This window comes from Vombatus ursinus, unplaced genomic scaffold (genome assembly GCF_900497805.2).
Source record: "Vombatus ursinus unplaced genomic scaffold, bare-nosed wombat genome assembly UNPS02001419.1, whole genome shotgun sequence".
Classification (NCBI taxonomy): Eukaryota; Metazoa; Chordata; class Mammalia; order Diprotodontia; family Vombatidae; genus Vombatus; species Vombatus ursinus.
In genome coordinates this window covers 7,208,328-7,229,834 of record NW_020941197.1, presented here as the reverse complement: position 1 = coordinate 7,229,834, position 21,507 = coordinate 7,208,328, and the positions used below count along the sequence as shown (strand labels likewise).

Below are 21,507 nucleotides of genomic sequence, written 5' to 3'. Positions count from 1 at the left end.
AAGATAACAAAATAATTTATTAGTATTAATTACAGTACCAAAAAAAGGAGATCAATAAAAACAAAAGCACTATTTTAAGAAAGGTCAATTCGGCTATTTTGTGGATACATTCAAACGATCAATAAATATTCAGTACCTACTGAGGGCTGTGTGCTAAGAGTCACATGCATAAAACCTTTTTATAAGACAAAAGGGTATTCCTTAATAACATAAATCTTTTCCCTTTGAGTTCCCTGCAGGTACATGGAAAATATATCACTCCTGAAACACCTCATACTCAAATCTAGAGAATAGAAAGCAACAGGGACTACATTTGTCCATTCTAAAAACAAGGATTTTGAGAGACAGCATATTATGGGCAGGAACTGTATCTTGTCTTATATCTAGAGTACCTACTGGTGTTCTGCACACTCTGGGTAATTGAATTTATAGTTGCATTGGGCAGCTAGGTGGCATAGTAGATAGAGTAACAGGCATGGAGTCAGGAAGAATCATCTTCCTAAGTTCAAATCCAGGCTCAGACACTTACTAGCAGTGTGACCTTGGGTAAGTCACATAACCCTGTTTGCCTCAGTTTTCTCATCTGTAAAATGAGTTGGAGAAGGAAATGGCAAACTACTCCAGTATCTTTGCCAAGAAAACTCCAAATGGGGTCAAGAAGAGCTGAAACGACAGAAAAATGACTGAAAAACAAGTTGCAACTCTACCTTTATAGTTCTTAAAGAACAGGCCTTGAAGCCAGGAAGGTCGGGTTTCAAGTCCCTCTGATATATATTTTGAACACATTATGGCCATAACTCTGTGTCATTTACCTTTTCAGTACTTTAGACCAGAAGTGTCAAACTCTTTCCTGGTGGAGACTATAAGAGGCTTAACTGCAGAACCAGATTAAAATGTAATAAATAGAAATAAAACAGATAATGTTAATTTGTTGTATTTTAAGTCAATGTGGGGTCACAGGGCTCTGATTGTATTTGAGTTTGACCCCACTGCTCTAGGCAGCTTTCTAACACAATAAGTTGTACAGAAGGGGAGAAAGGGAGCAAGAGTTTCCTCATTCTGGAGTTTGTCACACAAAATAAAGTCACAGGTCCTGTTCTTATCCCCTAAAAACAAAGGCAGAGTCGGGGGTGGAGAGCAAATGCTAACAGGACCCACTCTAAGTCTACTGGGGCACACATGTAATGAATACCTGCTTATATTTGTGTATGGTGAAGAAAGGCATCAAGAATTGGACATTGAGAGGCGCACAAGCTGGATCTCTGCTTGGGAAGGAGGGCACTAGCAGCTGGAAGCGGGGGGGAATCAGGAAAAGCTTCATGTAGAAAGAAGATGGTCCTTGAGCTGTTGTCTTAAAGGAAGAGAGGGATTCTCAGGGAAAGCAGCAGCTAACAAGCTCTATGATCTTGGCCCCTCTCAGTTTTCACTTTCCTCAGCTCTAAAATGAGGGGCTTATGATTATAGGAGATGCCTTCCAAGTAATTATGATGTTTTCATTTCTGGAAATAGCTTTATCACTATAACCATTATCACTAATTATAATTATAACCATTATACATATAATATTACATACATTATATAATATATATATATATATAATTATAATTATAACCATTATCACCATACATACATACACTCAGTGAACAATGCATAGGACCGCCTGTACTGGGCAGAATTAAATCTTGTAGAAAATCTTTATAATGCATAATAGATCTTTCTCTCAATCAAGTTCAATGAATTCTAGATTAAGTTAAATTAGATGTATACACTGTAGTGTGCTATGATGTACCAGGCTGCCTTCCAAGGTAGCCCCTAAAACACTTTGACAGATGGGTTTCTGCCACTACATTTTTTCACCCAGGTTAAATTTACACTATCATTACTAGGAGCCAAAAATCAAGAAATTTTTCTTGCACAAACTGTACTTGGAGCTCACAGCCCTTCCCTACTATCTCTTCTCTACTGCCTGGGCATTCATGGCAATAAAATCTAGTCCAGTTCATCAAATATTTAATAAATTGGTACATGTACAGAACATTGTGTGCCAGACAGTGGGGAGATACAAAGTTTGAGATAAGCCATAGTTTCTGCCCTCACGGAGCTTGTAGTCTAGTAAAGTGATAAGCAGCATATGCAAATAACTATAAGGTACAAAGTGCTAAAAGGGATAGCTAGGTAGTGCAGTGGATAGAGCGCTGGGCCTGGAGTCAGGAAGACCTGAATTCAAATTTGGCCTCAAACACTTACTAGTTGTGTGTGACCCTGGGAAGTCACTTAACCTTGTTTGCCTCAGTTTCCTCATCTGTAAAGTGAACTGAAGAAAAAAGGGCAAACCACTCCAGTATCTTTGTCAAGAAAACACTATAGACACTATGGTCCACACAGTCACAAAGAGTCATACACAACCGAACAAAAACATTCTATGAGAGACTTGGGACTACCACTAGATGACTTCTTAAAAGTCCCTTAAAGAGCTAATCTGTGATTTCAAGAAGACTGAAGTAGTAGACAGAGCACTGGACTTTAGGTCAGGAAGGCCTAGGTTCAAATTCTGCCACAGATACTTACTAGTTATGTAACTAGTTATGCATCCAGGCAAGTTACTTCACACCAGTCTCAGTTTCCACACCTGCAAAATGTGAATGGAAACACCTATAAGTATCTATTACACAGGACTTCTGAGGGTCTAATGAAGTAATGTTGATAAAGAATTCTACAGGAGGCGGAGCCAAGATGGCAGAGAGAAAGCAGTGACTTGCTAGAGGTCTCCCCCAAACCCCTCCAAATACCTACAAAAAATGGCTCTGAACAAATTCTAAAGCAGCAGAACCCACAAAAAAACAGTAAAACAAATTTCCAACCCAAGACAACCTGGATGGCTGATCAGAAAGGTATATCGTGCCGGGCGGGGAGAGGAGCGCAGTTTGGCATGGGTGCGCAGGCCAGAGACCCTGGAGCAGGCCTCAGAGGACTGAATCGTGGGCAGCTGTGGCAGTTTCCAGACTTCTCAACCCACGAACGCCAAAGACAACGTGGAAGGAAGTGGGAAAAGTCTGTGACCGCAGTGAGAGAGGAACTAGGTCTCAGCTGCCCTGAGGGCCTCGACTGGCTTCTGAGCTTTCGGCCCACAGACTGAGGGGGAATCGAGTGGTTGATCAGAGGGGGATTGCAGGGATCTCTTTGCCAGGGCTGAGGCAGGAATCTCTTGCTTTACCTGTGCTTGGATCTGGGTCACAGTTCTGAGGGTCGGTCCTGGGGCGAAGAGAAATGCTGGCGTAGTGGAGCTTGTCGTGGCTGTGGAGAGGAAACACCTCGCCCCTTATCATAGCACCTTGGAAGAACTGAAAATTTACAGGTCCCTAGAGGTACCTCTGAAAACAGCTGTACAAACCCCTGAACCTTGGGACAGTACACTCTTCACATTGGGAGCAGACTTTTACCTTAACAAAGAGTTTAAAACTCAAGTAATTGGCTGGGATCATGAGTAAGCAGCGCAAAAAGAGTCAGACTATATTATCTTACTTTGGTGACAAAGAAGATCGAAACATACAACCAGAAGAAGACAACAAAGCCAAAGCTCCTACATCCAAAACTTCCAAAAAAATATGGGTCAGTCCCAGGCCTTGGAAGAGCTCAAAGGGGATTTTGAGAAGCAAGTAAGAGAAGTAGAGGAAAAACTGGGAAGAGAAATGAGAGTGATGCAAGAAAATCATGAAAAGCAAGTTAACAGTTTGCTAAAGGAGACCCCAAAAAATGCTGAAGAAAATAACACCTTAAAAAATAGCCTAACCCAAATGGCAAAAGAGGTCCAAAAAGCCAATGAAGAAAAGAATGCCCTAAAGAGCAAAACTGGCCAAATGGAAAAGGAAGTCCAAAAGATTACTGAAGAAAATACTTCCTTAAAAATTGGAATAGAGCAATTGGAAGCTAGTGACTTTATGAGAAATCAAGACACTGTAAAACAAATCCAAAAGAATGAAAAATTAGAAAACAATGTGAAATATCTTATTGGAAAAACAACTGACCTGAAAAAACAGATCCAGGAGAGAGAATTTAAAAATTATTGGACTATCTGAAAGCCATGATCAAAAAAAGAGCCAAGACATCATCTTTCAAGAAATTGTCAAGGAAAACTGCCCTGATATTTTAGAACCAGGGGGCAAAATAGAAATTGAAAGAATCCACCGATCTCAAAGGAAAACTCCTAGAAATATTGTAGCCAAATTCCAGAGTTCCCAGGTCAAGGAGAAAATATTACAAGCAGCCAGAAAGAAACAATTCAAGTATTGTGGAAACACAATCAGAATAATACAAGATTTAGCTGCTTCTACATTAAGGGACCGCAGGGCATGGAATATAATATTCTGGAGGAAAAAGGAGATAGGATTACAACCAAGAATCACATACCCAGCAAAATCGAGTACAATTCTTCAGGGGAAAAAATGGTCATTCAGTGAAATAGAGGACTTTCAAGCATTCTTGATGAAAAGACCAGAGCTGAATAGAAAATTTGACTTTCCAATACAAGACTCAAGTGGAAAATGAAGAGGTAAACAGGAAAGAGAAATCATAAGAGACTTATTAAGGTTGAACTGCTTACATTTCTGCATGGAAAGATGATATTTGTAACTCATGAGACCTTTGTCAGTATTAGGGTAGTTGGATGGAAAAAAATTATATGTATGTATATAGATAGATAGATGGATATATAGATAGATAGAAGGCACAGGGTGAGTTGAAGATGAAGGGGTCATATCTGGAGAATAAAATTAAGGGGTAAGAGAGGATTATACTAGGAGAAGGAGAAAGGGAAAGGTAGAATGGGGTAAATTATCTCACACAAAAAAAAAAAAACAGAAAAGAAAAGTCTCTTACAGTGGAGGGGAACTGGGGGAAGGTGAGAGTGAATCTTATTCTCATAGGATTTGACTTAAGGAGGGTATAACATACACACTCAATTGGGTATGGAAATCTGTCTTACCCTACAGGAAAATAGGAGGGGAAGGGGACAATAGAGTAGGGGGATGATAGAGAGGAGGGCAGATTTGGAAAGGGGGTAATCAGAAGCAAATACTTCTGAGGAGGGCCAGGGTCAAAAGAAAGAACAGAATAAATGGGGGGGGCGGGATAGGATTAAGGGAAATAGAGTTAGTTTTTCACAGCATGTCTACTATGGAAGTGTTTTGCATAACTGCACAAGTATAGCCTATATTGAGTTGCTTGCCTTTTCAATGAGGTGGGGGGGGGGAAGGGAGAAAATTTGGAACCCAAAGTTTAAAAAAATACATGTTCAAAAAAAAATGTTTTCACATGCAATTGGGAAATAAGAAATACAGGAAATGGGGTACAGAAATCTATCCTGCCCTACAGGAAAATAGAAGGGGAAGGGGGGTAGAGATAGCAGGGAAAGCAGACTAGGGGAAGGGGTATTCAGAATGCATGCCATCTTGGGGTGGGGGCAGGGGCAAGATGGGGTGAAAATTTGGAACTCAAAATCTTGTGGAAGTAAATGTTGAAAAATAAAAATAAAAAAAGATAAATTGAAAAAAAAAAAAAAAAAGGATACCCAAGCAGGATGTTGATCCCAAACAACAGAAGGGACTTTCCCTAAGTAGGCACCTGTGCAGTAATAGCAAAAGCTGTCTTTCAGGTGTACTTATAATGTACAGAGGCTTATTATAATATCATTTTCATATATTAATGGCCCCTAGAAAAGGGTTTGTTTGTATGTATTATGGGTTTTAGTTCCACCAAGGCTGGTATCCCTCCCCGATTACCTAATCCCTTAATAAACCCCTCCCCTATTACCTAATCCCTTGACAAACCCCTCCTGACTTTTTTTTCATAATTTCTATTGTGTAATCAGTATCATGGCCCTATAAAATTGCCTGTCTTGTCTTACTGAAGTTGCTGGTTCCTTTTGGAACTCAGCCCTTTAGAGAGCATCACCCTCAATAAATGCCTTCACTTGGGGGAAAAAAAAAAAGAATTCTACAAATCTTAAGGCCCAAACGTCAACCATGAAGACTGTATGATTATTTGATGGGGAGGATCCTTACCAACCAAAAAAAATAACAGGATTTAACAAGAAGGTAGCATTTAAGTTGGGCTCTTTAAAAAGATGGCTGGGGACGCAGCTACAGACACTAATTACCTATTTCATTCAGAATACTCTGCTAGGTGCTCTACAGATACAAGAAGAGACACAGTCCCTGCCCATATATACATTATAGTAAAACCAGAAAGTATTAGTGGGGTAGATATTTCAGGCATAGGGAACAGCTTAGGGAAAGGCAAAGAAGTGAGGAACACAGGGCATGTTTAGGAGTATATGGAGATGTGTAATATGAGAAAATGCTAGAAAAGGAGGATTATGCCAGACTGTGGAAGACCTAGCAGCACTAGAGAGGCCCTGAAGACCTGAGCAGGAGGATTACTTAGGCAGCCACGCGAGGGATGGGTGGCCTGACGAAGATTCCTTAATAGTCCAGGCAGGCGACAGTAGTGGAAATAGAGAAGAGTGGGGACAGATGGGATAAACTAAAGAGGTCAGACTCCACAGAACGTGGTGACAGATGGTACACAGGCTTATAAAACCCTATAACAGAATGGGACGTAAGAGAATAATTTAGTCCAAGCCCTTTATTTCAGAGAAGAGGAAAATGAGATTCAGTTGTCTGACTTGACCAAAATCATGCCTTTCAGATCTATATTTATAAGTAAATATGTGTACGTGTGCACACACATATATTTCCAAACCTACTCTCTCCTGAATTCCAGTACATCACCAATTGCCTATTAGACCCCTTAGCACTTAAATGTACCATAGGGATCTCTAATAACATATCCAAAACAGAACTCACCATCTTTCCTCCACAGCCCACATTTCATCCTCATTTCCCTATTTCTGTCACAATTCTTTTCCAGCCGCCCAGGTTGAGAGTCCTGCAATTCATCCCTCTCCTTCCCCTTGCATATCCAATCCATCACAAAGAATGCTGTGGCATTCTACCTTACCATTATGTTTCCCTTCTGCCCCTCTGAAGTTCAGGATTTTATCACCTCTTTCCTGGGTTACTGCAAGAGTCTCTTTATTGGTCTCCCTGATTCAAGTGTGATCTCAGTCAACAAGCATTTATTTGTCCCTAGTTTCTCTAATGCATCCTCCACAAAGCTGCCTAAATCATGAGTCTGACATCACTCCCCCGGATCAAAAAGGTGCAGGAGTTCCCATAGCCTCCAGGACAAAATACAAACGTCTCTGTCTCACATTTGAAGCCCTTCACAATCTAACACCAGCCTACCTTTTCAGGTTTATTGTATATTACTACCCTTTACCCACCTCTGATCACAGACTTACTAGCTGTGTGACCCTGTTTGCCTCAGTTTCTTCATCTGTAAAATAAGCTAGAGAAGGAAATGGCAAACCACTCCGGTCTCTTTGCCAAGAAAACTCCAAACTGTGTCATGAATAGTCAGACACAACTGAAAGGACTGAACAACAACACTTTACCCAAGTCTACATTCCAGCCAAATTAGCTTACTTGCTGTTTCCAGGATAAATCCTTCCAGGAAATGGATTCTCCATCTCCATGTCTTTCCACACAGGCTCTCTGTCCCTCATTCCTGGAACACATTTTCATCTTCCCTTGGTCTCTTGGAATCCCTAGCTCCCTAAGTGCTTAATAAATGTTTGCTTGATTGACTAATTCAAATAGTTTCAGAAACCTCCTCCTGAAGGCTTTTCCAACTTCCTCCCGAAGTATTTATTTCAAATATATTTTGTGTTTATTTATTTGTTTATAACCGCCTTGCAGGCAGGCAGGATTTAGTTTTTGTCTTTGGATCCCTAGTACCTAAAACAAAGTAGATAATTAATAAATGCTTTCTGACTAATTGGTTCTGACTAAGAGGAAGAGTAGTTAGGGGGAAAGATATGTCTATTCAGATTCCCAACTAACCTTTACCAGAGGCAGTATGATAGAGTGGGAAGACCAATGAACTGGCTATGTGATCTCATACAAGCTCTACTATGTCTCTGGACTTCAGTTTCCCCATCTGTCAAATAAGCCAGTTAGGCTACATGGGCTCCAAAGTCCCTTCCAAGCCTAAAATTCTATGTGAAGGATGGTGGTGGTAGTAATCTTTTGTGTATGTGTATATTTCTAAATATATGTGTAATATAAACATGCATATTTTATGTATGTACAAATATATATACACATAAATTTTGAGGTGGCTCAGCTGGATACAGCACTGGGCCTAGAGTCAGGAAGACCTGAGTTCAAATCCAGCCTCAGACACTTACTAGCTTGGTTACCCTGTGCAAATCACTTTATTTGTAAAATGAGTTTCCTCATCTGTAAAATGCAGACAATAGCACTTACCTCCCAGGGCTGTTGTGAGGATCAAATCAGATAATAATTACAAAATACTTAGCACACTTTCAGGCACGTAGTAAGTGCTGTATGTTGTTGTCATTCAGCTGTTTCAGTCATGTCCAACTATTCATGACCCCATATGGGGTTTTCTTGGCAAAGATACTGGAGTGGTTTGCCATTTCCTTTCTCCAGCTCATTTTACAGATGAGGAAACTGAGGCATAAGGGTTAAGTGACTCGCCTAGGGTCACACAGCTTGTAACTGTCTGAGGTCAGGTTTGAACTCAGAAAGATGAGTCTTCCTGACTCCAGGCCCTGTACTCTATCCACTGCAACATCTAGACAAGACAGACAGAATATTACATTTTCTTTTTCTTTACCAGAGTCCCAGAGGCTGAATGTAAGGGTATTAGAACTTTACTTTAAAAATTATTTACTTGGGCATTAAAAACCTTTCCTTCTTTTCATGAGCGCAATTAGGGTTACTAACACTCATCTTCATGACTTCAAATCTGACCTCAGACACTTACTAGTTGGGTGACCCTGGGCAAGTCACTTAACCTTGTTTTCTTCAGTTTCCTCATCTGTAAAACGAGCTGGAGCTGGAGAAGGAAATAGCAAACCACTCCAGTATCTTTGCTAAGAAAATCCCTGATGGGATCAAGAAGAATTGGACATGACTGAAAAATGACTGAAAATTTGCCAAGCGCTGTGCGAGAAACTTGGAGGAAAAAAGACACTGCCTTCAGAGTTTATATTTCTATTCGGGTTTCATGTAATACAAAATACACAAAAATCACAAATGATTTACCCCATTTAGGGGGCAGAGAAATAAAGTTAAGTTCCTAAATCATAACGCAAACGGGTGATGACGGAAGGAAGGAAAGTCATACAGTCTTACTCTCACTGTGCGCACCTCTCACTACCAAACACTTCCCCCTTCATCTGCCTCTTCCATCACTGCATGCGCAAATGCCACGTTCACAAGGGAGGGAAACAGTTAAGGAACTCACTTCACTAGATTTGTAGTCACCCCATTTATAGTATTTCTCAATGATCTCCATGATGGCACGATCTTAAATAATGAAGACATTAAACAGACACAGACAGACACACACTCTATTGGCAGATGCAAAGAAAAAAAAAGTGTTACTGTTCTAAGAGATCATGCTGACCAAGCCAAATGAATCTGACTCATGACATTATGGCTATGGTATGCTATTGCTTCTGTGATTTAAAAAAAAAAAAACAACAAACCTTTGACTGTTGAGGGGAAAAATAAAGGAAACAGGAATACATAAAATGAAAAAGACTCTTCACAGTTATTTTTATAAGCATGCCTAAAAATGACACTAAATACTGCACAGTTCTATTGAAGAAAGGATGGGTACAATAAGAAGATAGACATCCCATGAATAGCTATTAACTGCCCATCTTGGGATCTTACATTCAGGGCAGGAAGGGACTTGGGAGGTCATCTAGTCTAAATCTCCTTATTTTAGACAAGAGAAAATTTAGAGGTTAAGTGACTTCCTTGGAGACACAGACAGAGAAAGTAACAAAGCCAGGGTGTGAACCCAAGTGTCTGACTTCCAAACCAGCACACTTTCCACTGAACAACACTGCCTCAGGAGCCCAATGAAAAGTGTGAAACAATGTTCAATAAAAGGGCTTGAAACTTAGGAATTATTTCACAATCCATTCAGCTTCTGTCCATTCAGAATGTTAACATTAGTAATTACATCTTATAAAATAACTACTACAAAATACACTGGGAGAGATCCATAGCCACAGACCAACTAATCCTTGCCATAAGACCAGGAATTCTGCTAGCTGATAAAACTAACAATTCAAGGGAACTTAATGATCTGGCTGTCCTGCTTAGCAGAAACTTGGTAAATCTCTGAAGGAAAACAATCAACTAATCTAAGTAGGCAACTCTGGCAGAAAAATTAAAGCAAATAATAGATGCTGAGAAATAAAATCCTAGCCATGATTATGGGAGTGTCATAGTAAACCAGATAGATATCTTAAAGATCTATAGACTCATTAGGCTTTTGAAGATACTTGCTTAACCCCAGGAAGTTTCTATCCCAACTGTAGATTATGGATTCATTTAATAGAACCCATGATACTATAATGAGTTTTGTTGTTGTAAAGTTGATTTCCAATTGTGTCCAATTCCTTCTCCAGATTATTTTACAGATGAGGAAACTGAGGCAAACAGGGTTAAGTGATTTGCCCAGGGTCACACAGCAAATAAGTGTTGGTGGCCACATTTGAACTCAGGTTTTCCTGACTCCAGACTCTATCTGCTGTACCACCTAGCCACCTCCTATAATGAGTTAAGGTCCCATTAAACTTAATGTAATGATACTTTATATTCATAGAGAGGTTTTCAAAAGACAGGCAAAATGAAAAATAGTTAGCACATAGTAGGTACTCAATAAATATCTGTTGAATGGAGGAGATAATTGTCCAATTCCACATCCTAATACATCCCTGGAAACATTCCCAATCTTAAAACCAGGCAACTGAATGGGTCCTTGCCCATGTTTTGAACAGTGGTTTGCAATAGATACATGAGACCATATGGAGACATATTCTCATCATTACAGGATTTTTTAGGGTCTGGAGAAATGGAAATGAGAGGGCAAAAGTTGGATTTGCCCTATTTGGCAAAGAATCTTTTACAGACATGGTCGTTCTATGTCAGGCAGTGAAAGACCGGCTTTATTGCTGAAAGAAACATTTAACCAATGACTAAAACAGTGATCAAGAGCTTGTGGAATTCATCAGAATGAAGCAACAAGTCTCTTCTCATTAGGGACCTATAAGAGTGAAAGATAGCAAAAACTAAAGGATTTTCCAGAGGAAGATTGAATTTTTCCCCCATTAATAACTCATCAAATTAACACTATATTTATGCACTACACACTAAATACTTTAGAAGTTAAGGCTGAACAAACAAACCCCTAGTGTCAGGCCATCATGGATCAAGCATGATCAGCGCAATCTTTCGTGCAAGTTGGCTTTTTTACTCTTATAAGATGAAAAGAAGTCGCACTGAAATGTGCTGTTCATTGAGGGCAGCAGAAAGCACCTGGGGGTGGGGTATGACACAAAGAGAAAGCAGGACAGTTCTAAGTCAACTAAACTACTACAGACTTGGGTTTTTGCCAGGGAAGGGGACAAGGATGAAGAAACATTGGCCCACAGGGCTTAGACCCACATATGCATGAATTCATTTGTTAAATAGATATTCATTAAACATTCACTATAGGCAGTTCACTGAGCTAAGCACTATGGGATATACAAAGAGTATATACAAATAGCTAAGATAAAAGGCAGACTATGAAAAGCAGTAAGAGGTACAAAATGCTAGGTAGATTTAGAAAAATAAGAGATTACTTCTAGCTTCAGGGACCAGGGAAGACTACATATGGAGGAGAGGGCATTTGAGCTGGGTGGGTGTGAACTGTCTTCCAAGTAGACCATTTCAGGCTACTTGAAAGAGCTTGAAAGTTTTTAACAGCTGGCTAATAACAATAATAATAGCTGGGATTTATATAGCACTTTAAGGGTTTTTTTTCTCTAAATTTGTATTTATTTTATTTTTAATTTATAGGATAAAACAAGCATTTTCATAACAGTATAATTAAAAAAAAAGATTGCACATGAAAATGCAAATCTATTATATACAATTTACTATTCCTTTTAAATAGAAAAGTTATCATGTAATTTTCTTTTCCTTTTGCAAAGTGCTTATCTCATTTAATCATCATAACAGCCCTGTAAGGTAGGTGCTATTATTATTTTTTTCAATCCCAATTTTACAGATGAGGAAACATACAGACAGAGACTAAGTGACTTGTCCAGGATCACAAAGTTATCTGAGGCAGGATTTGAATTCCAGGTCCAGCACTCTACATACTGTGCCACCTAGCTGCCTCTAATTACCCTCCCTTTTTTTTTGTTTTTCTTTCCTTCAAAAACAAGTCTAGACCCTGAAAATTTGAGAGCTGCTTTCTAATTAGAAGGCAGATTTGTTAAGTTGTATTTTAAATACAAAACTAGTACAGTTCTAATAAGTGGATAAAGTCTTTTCATTTGTTCTTCTACTACTTTCAGGTCAGCATCTGAAGGATCTCACACAAGGCTGTGACATATTGAGACTGACTCTCATTATCTTGTAACTAAGTCACTATTTGCCCCAAGCCCCTCAATGGTGACAGAGGATTGTCCAGTTGTAAGATTAGGAAAAATCAGAGAGGGGAAGGAGTTGTTTGGGGAGTGTCAGATTCTTTCCCTAAATTTATGCCATGTGGTAAGACTGAAAGATTACTAGTTCTTGAAATCAGGAAGACCCGGATTCACATCTTGCCTCTGACACCAATTTCATGACCATGGAGGGGTCACTTAAGCTCTGATACTATTTATCTCATGGGACTCTTGAAAGACTCAGATAAGATGGTGGCGTTTAGAAGGCAGCATATGAACCTTAAAGCACAACTGTAATGTGTCAGTTCTTATTACTTTCTGTTGCTCTCTTCCTCTGAAAGGACCATAATAATGTTACTTTGGGAACCTTCCCATAAAGGGCTCAAAAGTTCTTTTACATAATAATTACCTTAGCATACCTACTCTGACCTAGCCTCTCTAAAAACCATTCAAAACACTACTGTGACAGTTCCTACAGAAAGATGAAAACGACATAAAAACACTTAGAAACATGCCAACTGTTTCATGTGAATGACATACAGTATAATTGTTTGACACTTGTAACCTTATTACTTCCAGAAGGAAATAAATATGTGCACATACCTCTGGGGGTCTTTAAATATGTAAAGGGAAAGATACTCAGAAGTATGTAATTTGTAAAACAAGAGTAATTGTGGTTAACAACAAAGAGCTTTCAAAATGACAGATATAATTTTTTTAGGAAAAGTAAGCAATTGGTATTGCATATAATTACAGTGATAAACCACAATACGTTATATAAGTTCTGAGCTATAATAGAAACATGAAAGGAAGGCTGTAACAAGACACAGTTGGATCCAACCACCTCACATTTATGTCTATAAAACCAGCTTCCAAGGCCTGTTTTTACTGGAAAGGTTTCAGTAAATGTTCTTTAGTCCTATGGGGTCAGTAATTGGACATGTTTATGAATACTGTGACTAAGTGATGTTAACTACTTTTGTCTGAAATTGTTAAATACACGCATATATGTACAGATAGAGAGATGGATGGAATCTTACTTTTAAAATTAATTTAAACAAATGGTATCTTTATTCACAGGCTTCTATCTCAGAGGGACATTATTCAACTTGTCAGCTTCACACATCTAGGTTCTTTAAAAATAAAATAAAAAGTATATAATGTTTGTTATCCCACATTTAAACCTCTGAACACTGGTGGGAGGGGAGGGGGAAAAAATCACATCTAACAATCTTTTGGCCCTTCTAAATCAAAATGTACATTTTGAGTCTTTTTTTTTTTTTAAGCAGTAGTGATAAATCTAAATTGATTTAAATCACACACTTGACTTAAGGTTCCTTCTGATCCATGGCACAGCTCGGGTTATTAGAAGCACAGTCTGTGACCATGAAATAGAGTATGTTCATACGGTGTCTAATTAATAACACTCCACAAATAAGACATGTCCCTTTCAACTCTAGATCCCAAAAGCCTAACAGACTTGAAGGGTCACTAAATATTTAGCGTAAACCAAAATTCCAGAGAACATCTTTGATATTTGGAACAGTGTAGTTTAAAAGACCAATTGCAGGAAATACTTATTCACCAAGGATGTTCTGTTGTTCAATCTTAAAAACTTGCCACCTGTTAGCTTATTTTCTGGTGTCGCTCTGCTTAGCTAGGCTGGTCCTTACACAACAGTTTGGGGGAATCTAGTGAGGTTTTTGTTCCCCTGAAAACAGTCTTTGAGAACACAGGGTCACTTCCAAGATGCAATGAAATATCACAAGTAGAACCATAAATGTGCATAATAATCATTAAAAATTAAAGAAATTATAATCATACTAAATTATAATTAATATAATACAATTAAAGTATAATTAATATACTCCTTTTAAAGACTAAGGAAAAATGGGATGGTCAATCAGGCAGATTAAAAGAAATAGTGAATTATGGAAGATTCTGCATTTTAGGATCCATTTTGCCTGAGGGTTATCTACTATCAAAAAGTCTTTTATCAACAACAAAAATTTTTTTAAAAAATCAATCCCATGTAATATAACTAAAAGATAAACCTACTCCAATCTCATTGAAGGATGGCGGCCTAAGAACACACAATGCTCAATGAACCTCAAATCAGCCTGACTCAAGATGAATTGATTCAAGTACCACACAGCATTATTGAGAAATTAAATACCAGTACATGTAAGCCAAAGCTGTAAATATATGGCCAAATTCAAATCCCACAGTGGCCAGTTGTTTTTTCAGAGAAATGCTTTCACAAACTATCTCCATCTAACTATCTGAAGTCTGTGGTTAGGAGAACACAAAGCTGCTTGCCACTACTAAAAAAATCCAGTTCCTTCCAGTTCTAGTCCAGAAACATCTCTTTACATACAAAGTCAAGTAACAGGTATAGTCCCAAAGACCAAGTGGTATCATGAGTATATTCACAGGAACCTCTGACTACTTCCTGTCTCTTTTTCCCATGCTCTCTATAATCCTGAGACTGCAGATGTGTAGCAAAGATAGCCCGCTTTCAGCAAGGACAACAATGATTTTGGGCAGTTAAGTGAGGCAGTGGATAGAGTTCTGAGACTGGAGTGAGTTCAAACCTGACCTCAGACTCCTACTAGCTTTGTGATCCTGGGCAAGTCATTTAACTCAATTTCCTCAAATCTGTACAATGAGCTGGAGAAGAAAACAATAAACCTCTCCAGTATCTTTGCCAAGAAAACCCCAAATGGGGTCACAAAGAGTCAGCCAGGACTGAAATGACTGAACAACAACAACAATAAAACTTAAAATATAAGAATGCATACTTTTCCAGCCCGCTAGAAAACTGCCAAAGCTTCCTTTTCAGCCACCTAGGTCAGCTAGGTGATGCACTGGGCCTGAAATCAGGAAGACCTGAGTTCAAATATGGCCCCAGATACTCTCTAGCTATTTGACCCTGCATAAGTTACTTAACCTTTGTTTCTCTCAGTTTTCCCATCCGTAAAGTGGGGGTGATAATAGTACTTACCTCCCAGTGTTGCTGTGAGGATCAAATGAGATAATAATGGTAAAACCTTAGCACAGTGCATGGCACGTAGTTGGGTCTTATAAATGCTTATTCCCATTCACTAGCCCAACTCCCCCATTTTAGAAGTGAAGAAACTGGGACCCACAGAAGCTAAGTGGTCTGTCCAAGGTCAAAGAGGTAGGTAATAAGGCAAATTCTGGCATTTTTTACCAAGCTGAAAAGGCTTTGGAGAAAAGGAATAGCATTTTAGTTTTTAGTCCTAACAGGTCTATTGTCTGAGGATCTGTTTGGTTAATTCAAGAAAGCTCATTACCAGAGGGTTGCCTACCCAATAAGGTTTTTTTTTTTTTCACACACATCAATTCACAAAGACTATTTACTAGGCTATAGAAACATTGCAAATTGGATTAAGTGCTTTGTTTTGTTTTGGGGAAAGGTGGAAGAAGAGTAGGCATCTACCTGGATGAAAAATTGAAATAAGAGTTATCTCTGAATTCTAGTTGTTGTTCTTCAATGCAGCAAAATCACAGTATCATATGCAGATTTGGAACTGGAAGAAACCTTAAGAAGTCATTAAGTCCTAGATTTTATTTTTATAGACCAGGAAACTGAGACATAAAGGAGAGGATCTCTCTTAAATTCATCCAGGCAGTCCTAAGTAGCAGAGCAAGAAATCAGGTCCTCTAGCTTTAAATCTAGAGTTCTTTCTACAGCCATAATTACGGTCCTCTGTGATCAGTGCTTCTTCAGTGTTTGTATATTAACAAAGTAAAAGAACTGAATCAAACAGAACCTTAAGATTTTTATCAAGTCAGGAAGTTTGGATTTTAAACGCGAAACCTCCCACTCATTATAAACCCTGAGTAAAAGTGCTTAAGCTAATGCCCTCAGATGATGGTCTCCAGGCTAAAACAGCATCATCCTTATTCACAGATTCTCTTCCCACTCCACCTCCCCCCTCCTTGGCATTCTTTGGAAACCTAAACTGTTATCAAGTAAGAGCACCAAGCAAGCATCTAAACTTGTTATCTAGGTTCTCCTCCCCTCCAAAAAATAAAGAATCCACAGAATCATAGAATTTTAGGTGGAAAGGGCCACCTTTTTTTTTAGGTGGCCACCACTTCCAACTCCATCACTTATACAACCCCAAATATGTGCCAGATGAAGAACTGAGGCTAGAGTAGCTAAAGGACTTGCCCAAGATAACAAAGCTAGTAAGTCTAGGAGGCAGGATGTGAAGCCAGGTCTTCTTGATTCAAAATCCAGCACCCTATTTATTTACCACACCATAATGTCTTCCAAATACTGTCCTTTAGCCAGTGATGTCGATTTCCAAAATTACAGAATGATTTACTCCCAAACAATCCACTAAAGCAAAAGTAGTAAAACAGAATGCACTTTTGTGTTTTTCAGATTTAAAAAGCTAATAGACCAAGAAACAGCCTACCACAAACAAAGAGAACAAGAGAACAAGAAGAAAGTCACCGCACTCAAGGAGGAGCTGACCAAACTGAAATCATTTGCCTTGATGGTTGTGGATGAACAACAGAGGCTCACTGAACAGCTCAACCTTCAGAGTCAGAAAATCCAAGACTTGACCACAACTGCTGAGCAAGCACAGGAGAAACTGGCCATTGCTGAAGCCAAAGCTCAGGAAGAAGAGCACAAGGCAAGCAGGCTAGAAAGGGAACTGCAAAGACAGACCGAGGAGCTCCACGACAGCCAGGAAGCAACAATGGCCAAACTCACCAATGAGGACAGCCAAAACCGACAGCTCCGGCTAAAACTAGCAGCACTCAGCCGCCAAATTGATGAGCTGGAGGAGACAAATAGGTCTTTACGAAAAGCGGAAGAAGAATTACAAGACCTAACAGAAAAGATCAACAAGGGAGAAGGTGGTAATTCCAGCATCCTGGCAGAAGTGGAAGAACTCAGGAAAAGAGTACTAGAAATGGAAGGCAAAGATGAAGAGTTCGTAAAGATGGAGGAGCAGTGCCGAGATCTCCACCAGAGGCTGGAAAAGGAGACATCCCAGAGTAAGGACTTTAAACTGGAGGTTGACAAACTCAACAAGAGGATTATGGATTTGGAAAAACTGGAGGATGCCTTTGGCAAAAGCAAGCAGGAGTGTCACGCTCTGAAATGCAATCTAGAAAAAGAAAAGATGACGACAAAGCAATTGTCTCAAGAACTGGATGGTTTAAAAGTGAGACTCAAGGAGTTGGAAACAATTGAGAGTAAGCTGGAGAAGACAGAATTCACCCTAAAAGAGGATTTAACTAAATTGAAAACACTGACAGTGATGCTGGTTGATGAACGGAAAACGATGAGTGAAAAAATGAAGCAGACGGAAGACAAGCTACAGGCTGTTACATCTCAGCTTCAAGTAGAACAAAGCAAAGTGACATTGGTAACGGAAAAGTTAATTGAGGAAAACAAAAGAGCACTAAAGTCCAAAACGGATGTAGAGGAAAAGGTGTATAACGTGACCAAAGAGAGGGATGAACTGAAAATCAAGCTTAAAGCAGAAGAAGAGAAAGGAAATGATCTCTTGTCAAAAGTTAACATTCTGAAAAAGAGACTCCAATCATTAGAAGCTATTGAGAAAGATTTTCTCAAAAACAAATCAAAACAGGAGACTGGTAAGTCAACAATAGTTGTACACCAAGAAAATAATAAGATTAAAGAGCTTTCCCAAGAGGTGGAGCGACTGAAGCATAAATTAAAAGACATGAAAGCTATTGAAGATGATCTCATGAAAACTGAAGATGAATATGAGTCTCTTGAGAGACGCTATGCTAATGAAAGAGACAAGGCTAAATTTCTATCGGAGGAACTTGAGGATGTTAAAATGGAACTTGCTAGGTACAAGTTAGCAGAAAAGACAGAGTCTAGTCAGGAACAGTGGCTTTTCAAAAGGCTTAAAGAGGAAGAAGCCAAGTCTGGTCACCTCTCAAGGGAGGTAGATGCATTAAAGGAGAAAATTCATGAATATATGGCAACTGAAGACTTAATATGTCACTTACAAGGTGACCATACAATTCTACAAAAGAAACTCAATCAACAAGAAAACAGAAATAGAGACTTAGGAAGAGAGATTGAAAACCTCACCAAAGAATTAGAGAGGTATCGGCATTTCAGTAAGAGTCTCCGACCCAGTCTTAATGGAAGAAGAATTTCTGACCTTCAAGTATTTTCTAAAGAAGTCCAAACTGAACCAGCAGACAATGAACCTCCTGATTACAAAAGTCTCATCCCTTTGGAACGAGCTGCAATTAATGGGCAGTTATATGAGGAAAGTGATAATGAGGATGAAGAACCCAATGACAATGAGACAACGGTGTCCTTCAAATGTAACTCATCTACTGCACATCCGGTCAACAGGAAGTTATGGATCCCTTGGATGAAATCCAAGGAAGGTCATCCTCAGAATGGAAAAATACCAGCCAAACAGAATGGAAGTTATGTGCAACCTGGGGATCTGGTCCTAAGTCACACACCTGGTCAACCTCTTCACATAAAGGTTACTCCAGACCATGGGCAAAATACAGCCACTCTTGAAATTACAAGTCCTACGACAGAAAGTCCTCACTCTTACACAAGCACTGCAGTGATACCCAACTGTGGTACCCCAAAGCAAAGAATAACCATTATTCAAAATGCCTCCATAACACCAGTGAAGTCAAAAACCTCTACTGATAGCCCCATAAACTTAGAGCAAGGCACAGCCCCTATTACCATGGCTACCTTTGCCAGAGCACCAACCCCAGAATCCTGTGGCTCTATAACTCCCGAAAGGACAATGTCTCCCATTCATGTTTTGGCTGTGACTGGCTCAGCAAGCTCCCCAGAACAGGGACGGTCCCCAGAGCCGGTGGAGATAGGTGCCAAGCACGCCGTCTTCAGAGTTTCCCCAGAGAGACAGTCAGCGTGGCAGTTTCAAAGGTCAAACAGCAATGGTTCAAGTGTGATAACTACTGAGGATAACAAAATCCACATTCACTTAGGAAGCCCTTACATGCAAGCTGTGGCCAGTCCTGTGAGGCCTGCCAGTCCTTCAACTCCACCACAAGATAACCGAACTCCAGCCCTAATTAATGGAACATCAGGCAAAGCGACAAATAAAGTCACCAGCAGTATTACTATCACACCAACGACCACGCCCCTCCCTCGACAATCACAAATTACAGTAAGTAATATATATAACTGACCCCTCATCATCATCATCCACACTGACATTCTTACAAGGAACTTACTCCCCCTCCCCTTTCTTCTTACCTCTCTCCAAATTTAAAAAAAAAAAAAAAAAAAGACTGAACTTTTACTTTGGGAGAGATTTGTGCATGAACTGTACAAGAATATATAAAACTAACTAAGTTTTGCCTGCATAGTCATATCAAGTGTGCACTTACTGTATATCGTTTGTTTTTTGTTTTTTTTCATTTACCTACCTGTATGGAAAATATTTAGTCTGTACTTGTATAAATGCATCTTTATGTATTTCATTTTCCATAACTCACATTAATTTTGACTGCAATTCGTCTTGGTGAAATATTTTAACATTATAAAACAGTAAATAATTTGTTATTTTTACCATTGCTTGCTGGATTTTCTTTTGGTCATCTTGTGTTACATTTTTGCATGTACATCAGAATTTTATTTTACTTTTAAAGTGTCTTTTAATTCTACCCTTAAAACAAGACCTACTACTCATTTACTTTTGAATATCCACACTAAAAGAAGGGGATGAATGGCACAAATATCTCCAAAGAACAGATAGTCTAGCATGTGTTTCTATTTCAATTCAGAATTATTTTACCTAAGCTATTGTTAAAGTTGGTTTGTATCCTCTGAGTCCCAAATGAGGATAGGAAACACTCTTTGAAAAATAGGTCTGTGACCGGCCAAGAAATTGAAAGTTTTCTAGGGGCAACTAAGGGTTTATTAATTTTCTATGACTTGTCTAAAAATATAAAAAGAAAAAAAAATCCAACCTATACTGTCAGTTATTGTCACATAACAAACTTTGTGCTTAGAACAGTCACTAACCCAGTTTAAAAGAAAAGACATAATTCTTTTCCAATTTAGTTCACGAAAGACTTGAGGTTTTTCTCCTTGATACCACACCTCTAATAACTACATTGTACTCAGCTTATGTCATAGGTTTGTTTTTGTTTTTAATCTCAACAAGCAAATAAAAACCAAAGATACTCAGAATGAACTCATTTGGGGGAAAAAAGAAAGTGCCTAGAGTAATTATATACATAACCTGAACTGATTTATTCTTTAGTTACCAGTTGTGTCCTTTATAAATTACAAGGAACTGAGCCATTCAAATTCCTAAAGTATTTTGAATCTGGATTATAGGATTTATTGATTATATTAAGTCCACTCAGTCCAAAGACTGAATGAAACTTTTGGGAGACCCACTCCATGTTGTGAGTTACTGATTTAGACTGAGTTCCAAAACAAATCAGCCCACCACCCCCTTTCCTTTTTCCAACTCTAAAACCACTATATTAATTCAATGAGGTCAGTTTTCACAGTCCCAAATTTGTAACAGTTCATCTCATCATTCCTAACTGTGAGAGGTGTTTAAAAATAAAACCAAACTTCCTCTCTTCATAAGCATCCTCTGCTTTTTCTGTATAATCAATTATTAAAGGACCATAAAGCTAAGGTTTTGTTGACAGAAACACCTCCATGGTGACGAACTCCAACACCAACTTCACATCATTATCCAGTGAGTTTGGCAAAAATCAGAGTCTGGCGATGCATGGAAAAGCTTGTGTTTAGACACATTTATCTTGGGAACCAAAAGTGACCCAGCAAGAACGAAAGATACTACAAAATACGTAACAGATTAAAGGAGTTTCAGTAATTTTAAGTTTTAAATAAAACC

The 21,507-nt window shown here is 38.9% G+C and overlaps 2 protein-coding genes across 2 annotated transcripts in view; one reads left to right on the top strand and one right to left on the bottom strand.

Annotated features, from left to right (window-relative positions):
* FILIP1L (filamin A interacting protein 1 like) overlaps positions 1 to 19,916 on the top strand; it is a 42,036-nt gene extending 22,120 nt beyond the window's left edge. The window contains exon 2 of the mRNA XM_027867320.1: positions 17,019 to 19,916. Within this exon, the coding sequence (XP_027723121.1) occupies positions 17,134 to 19,815 (2,682 nt within the window). The 5' untranslated portion in view covers positions 17,019 to 17,133 and the 3' untranslated portion in view covers positions 19,816 to 19,916. The remainder of the gene's footprint in view (positions 1 to 17,018) is intronic.
* The window catches only part of CMSS1 (cms1 ribosomal small subunit homolog), a 424,788-nt gene that overhangs the window by 372,407 nt on the left and 30,874 nt on the right, over positions 1 to 21,507 (bottom strand). The gene's annotated exons all lie outside the window — the stretch shown is intronic.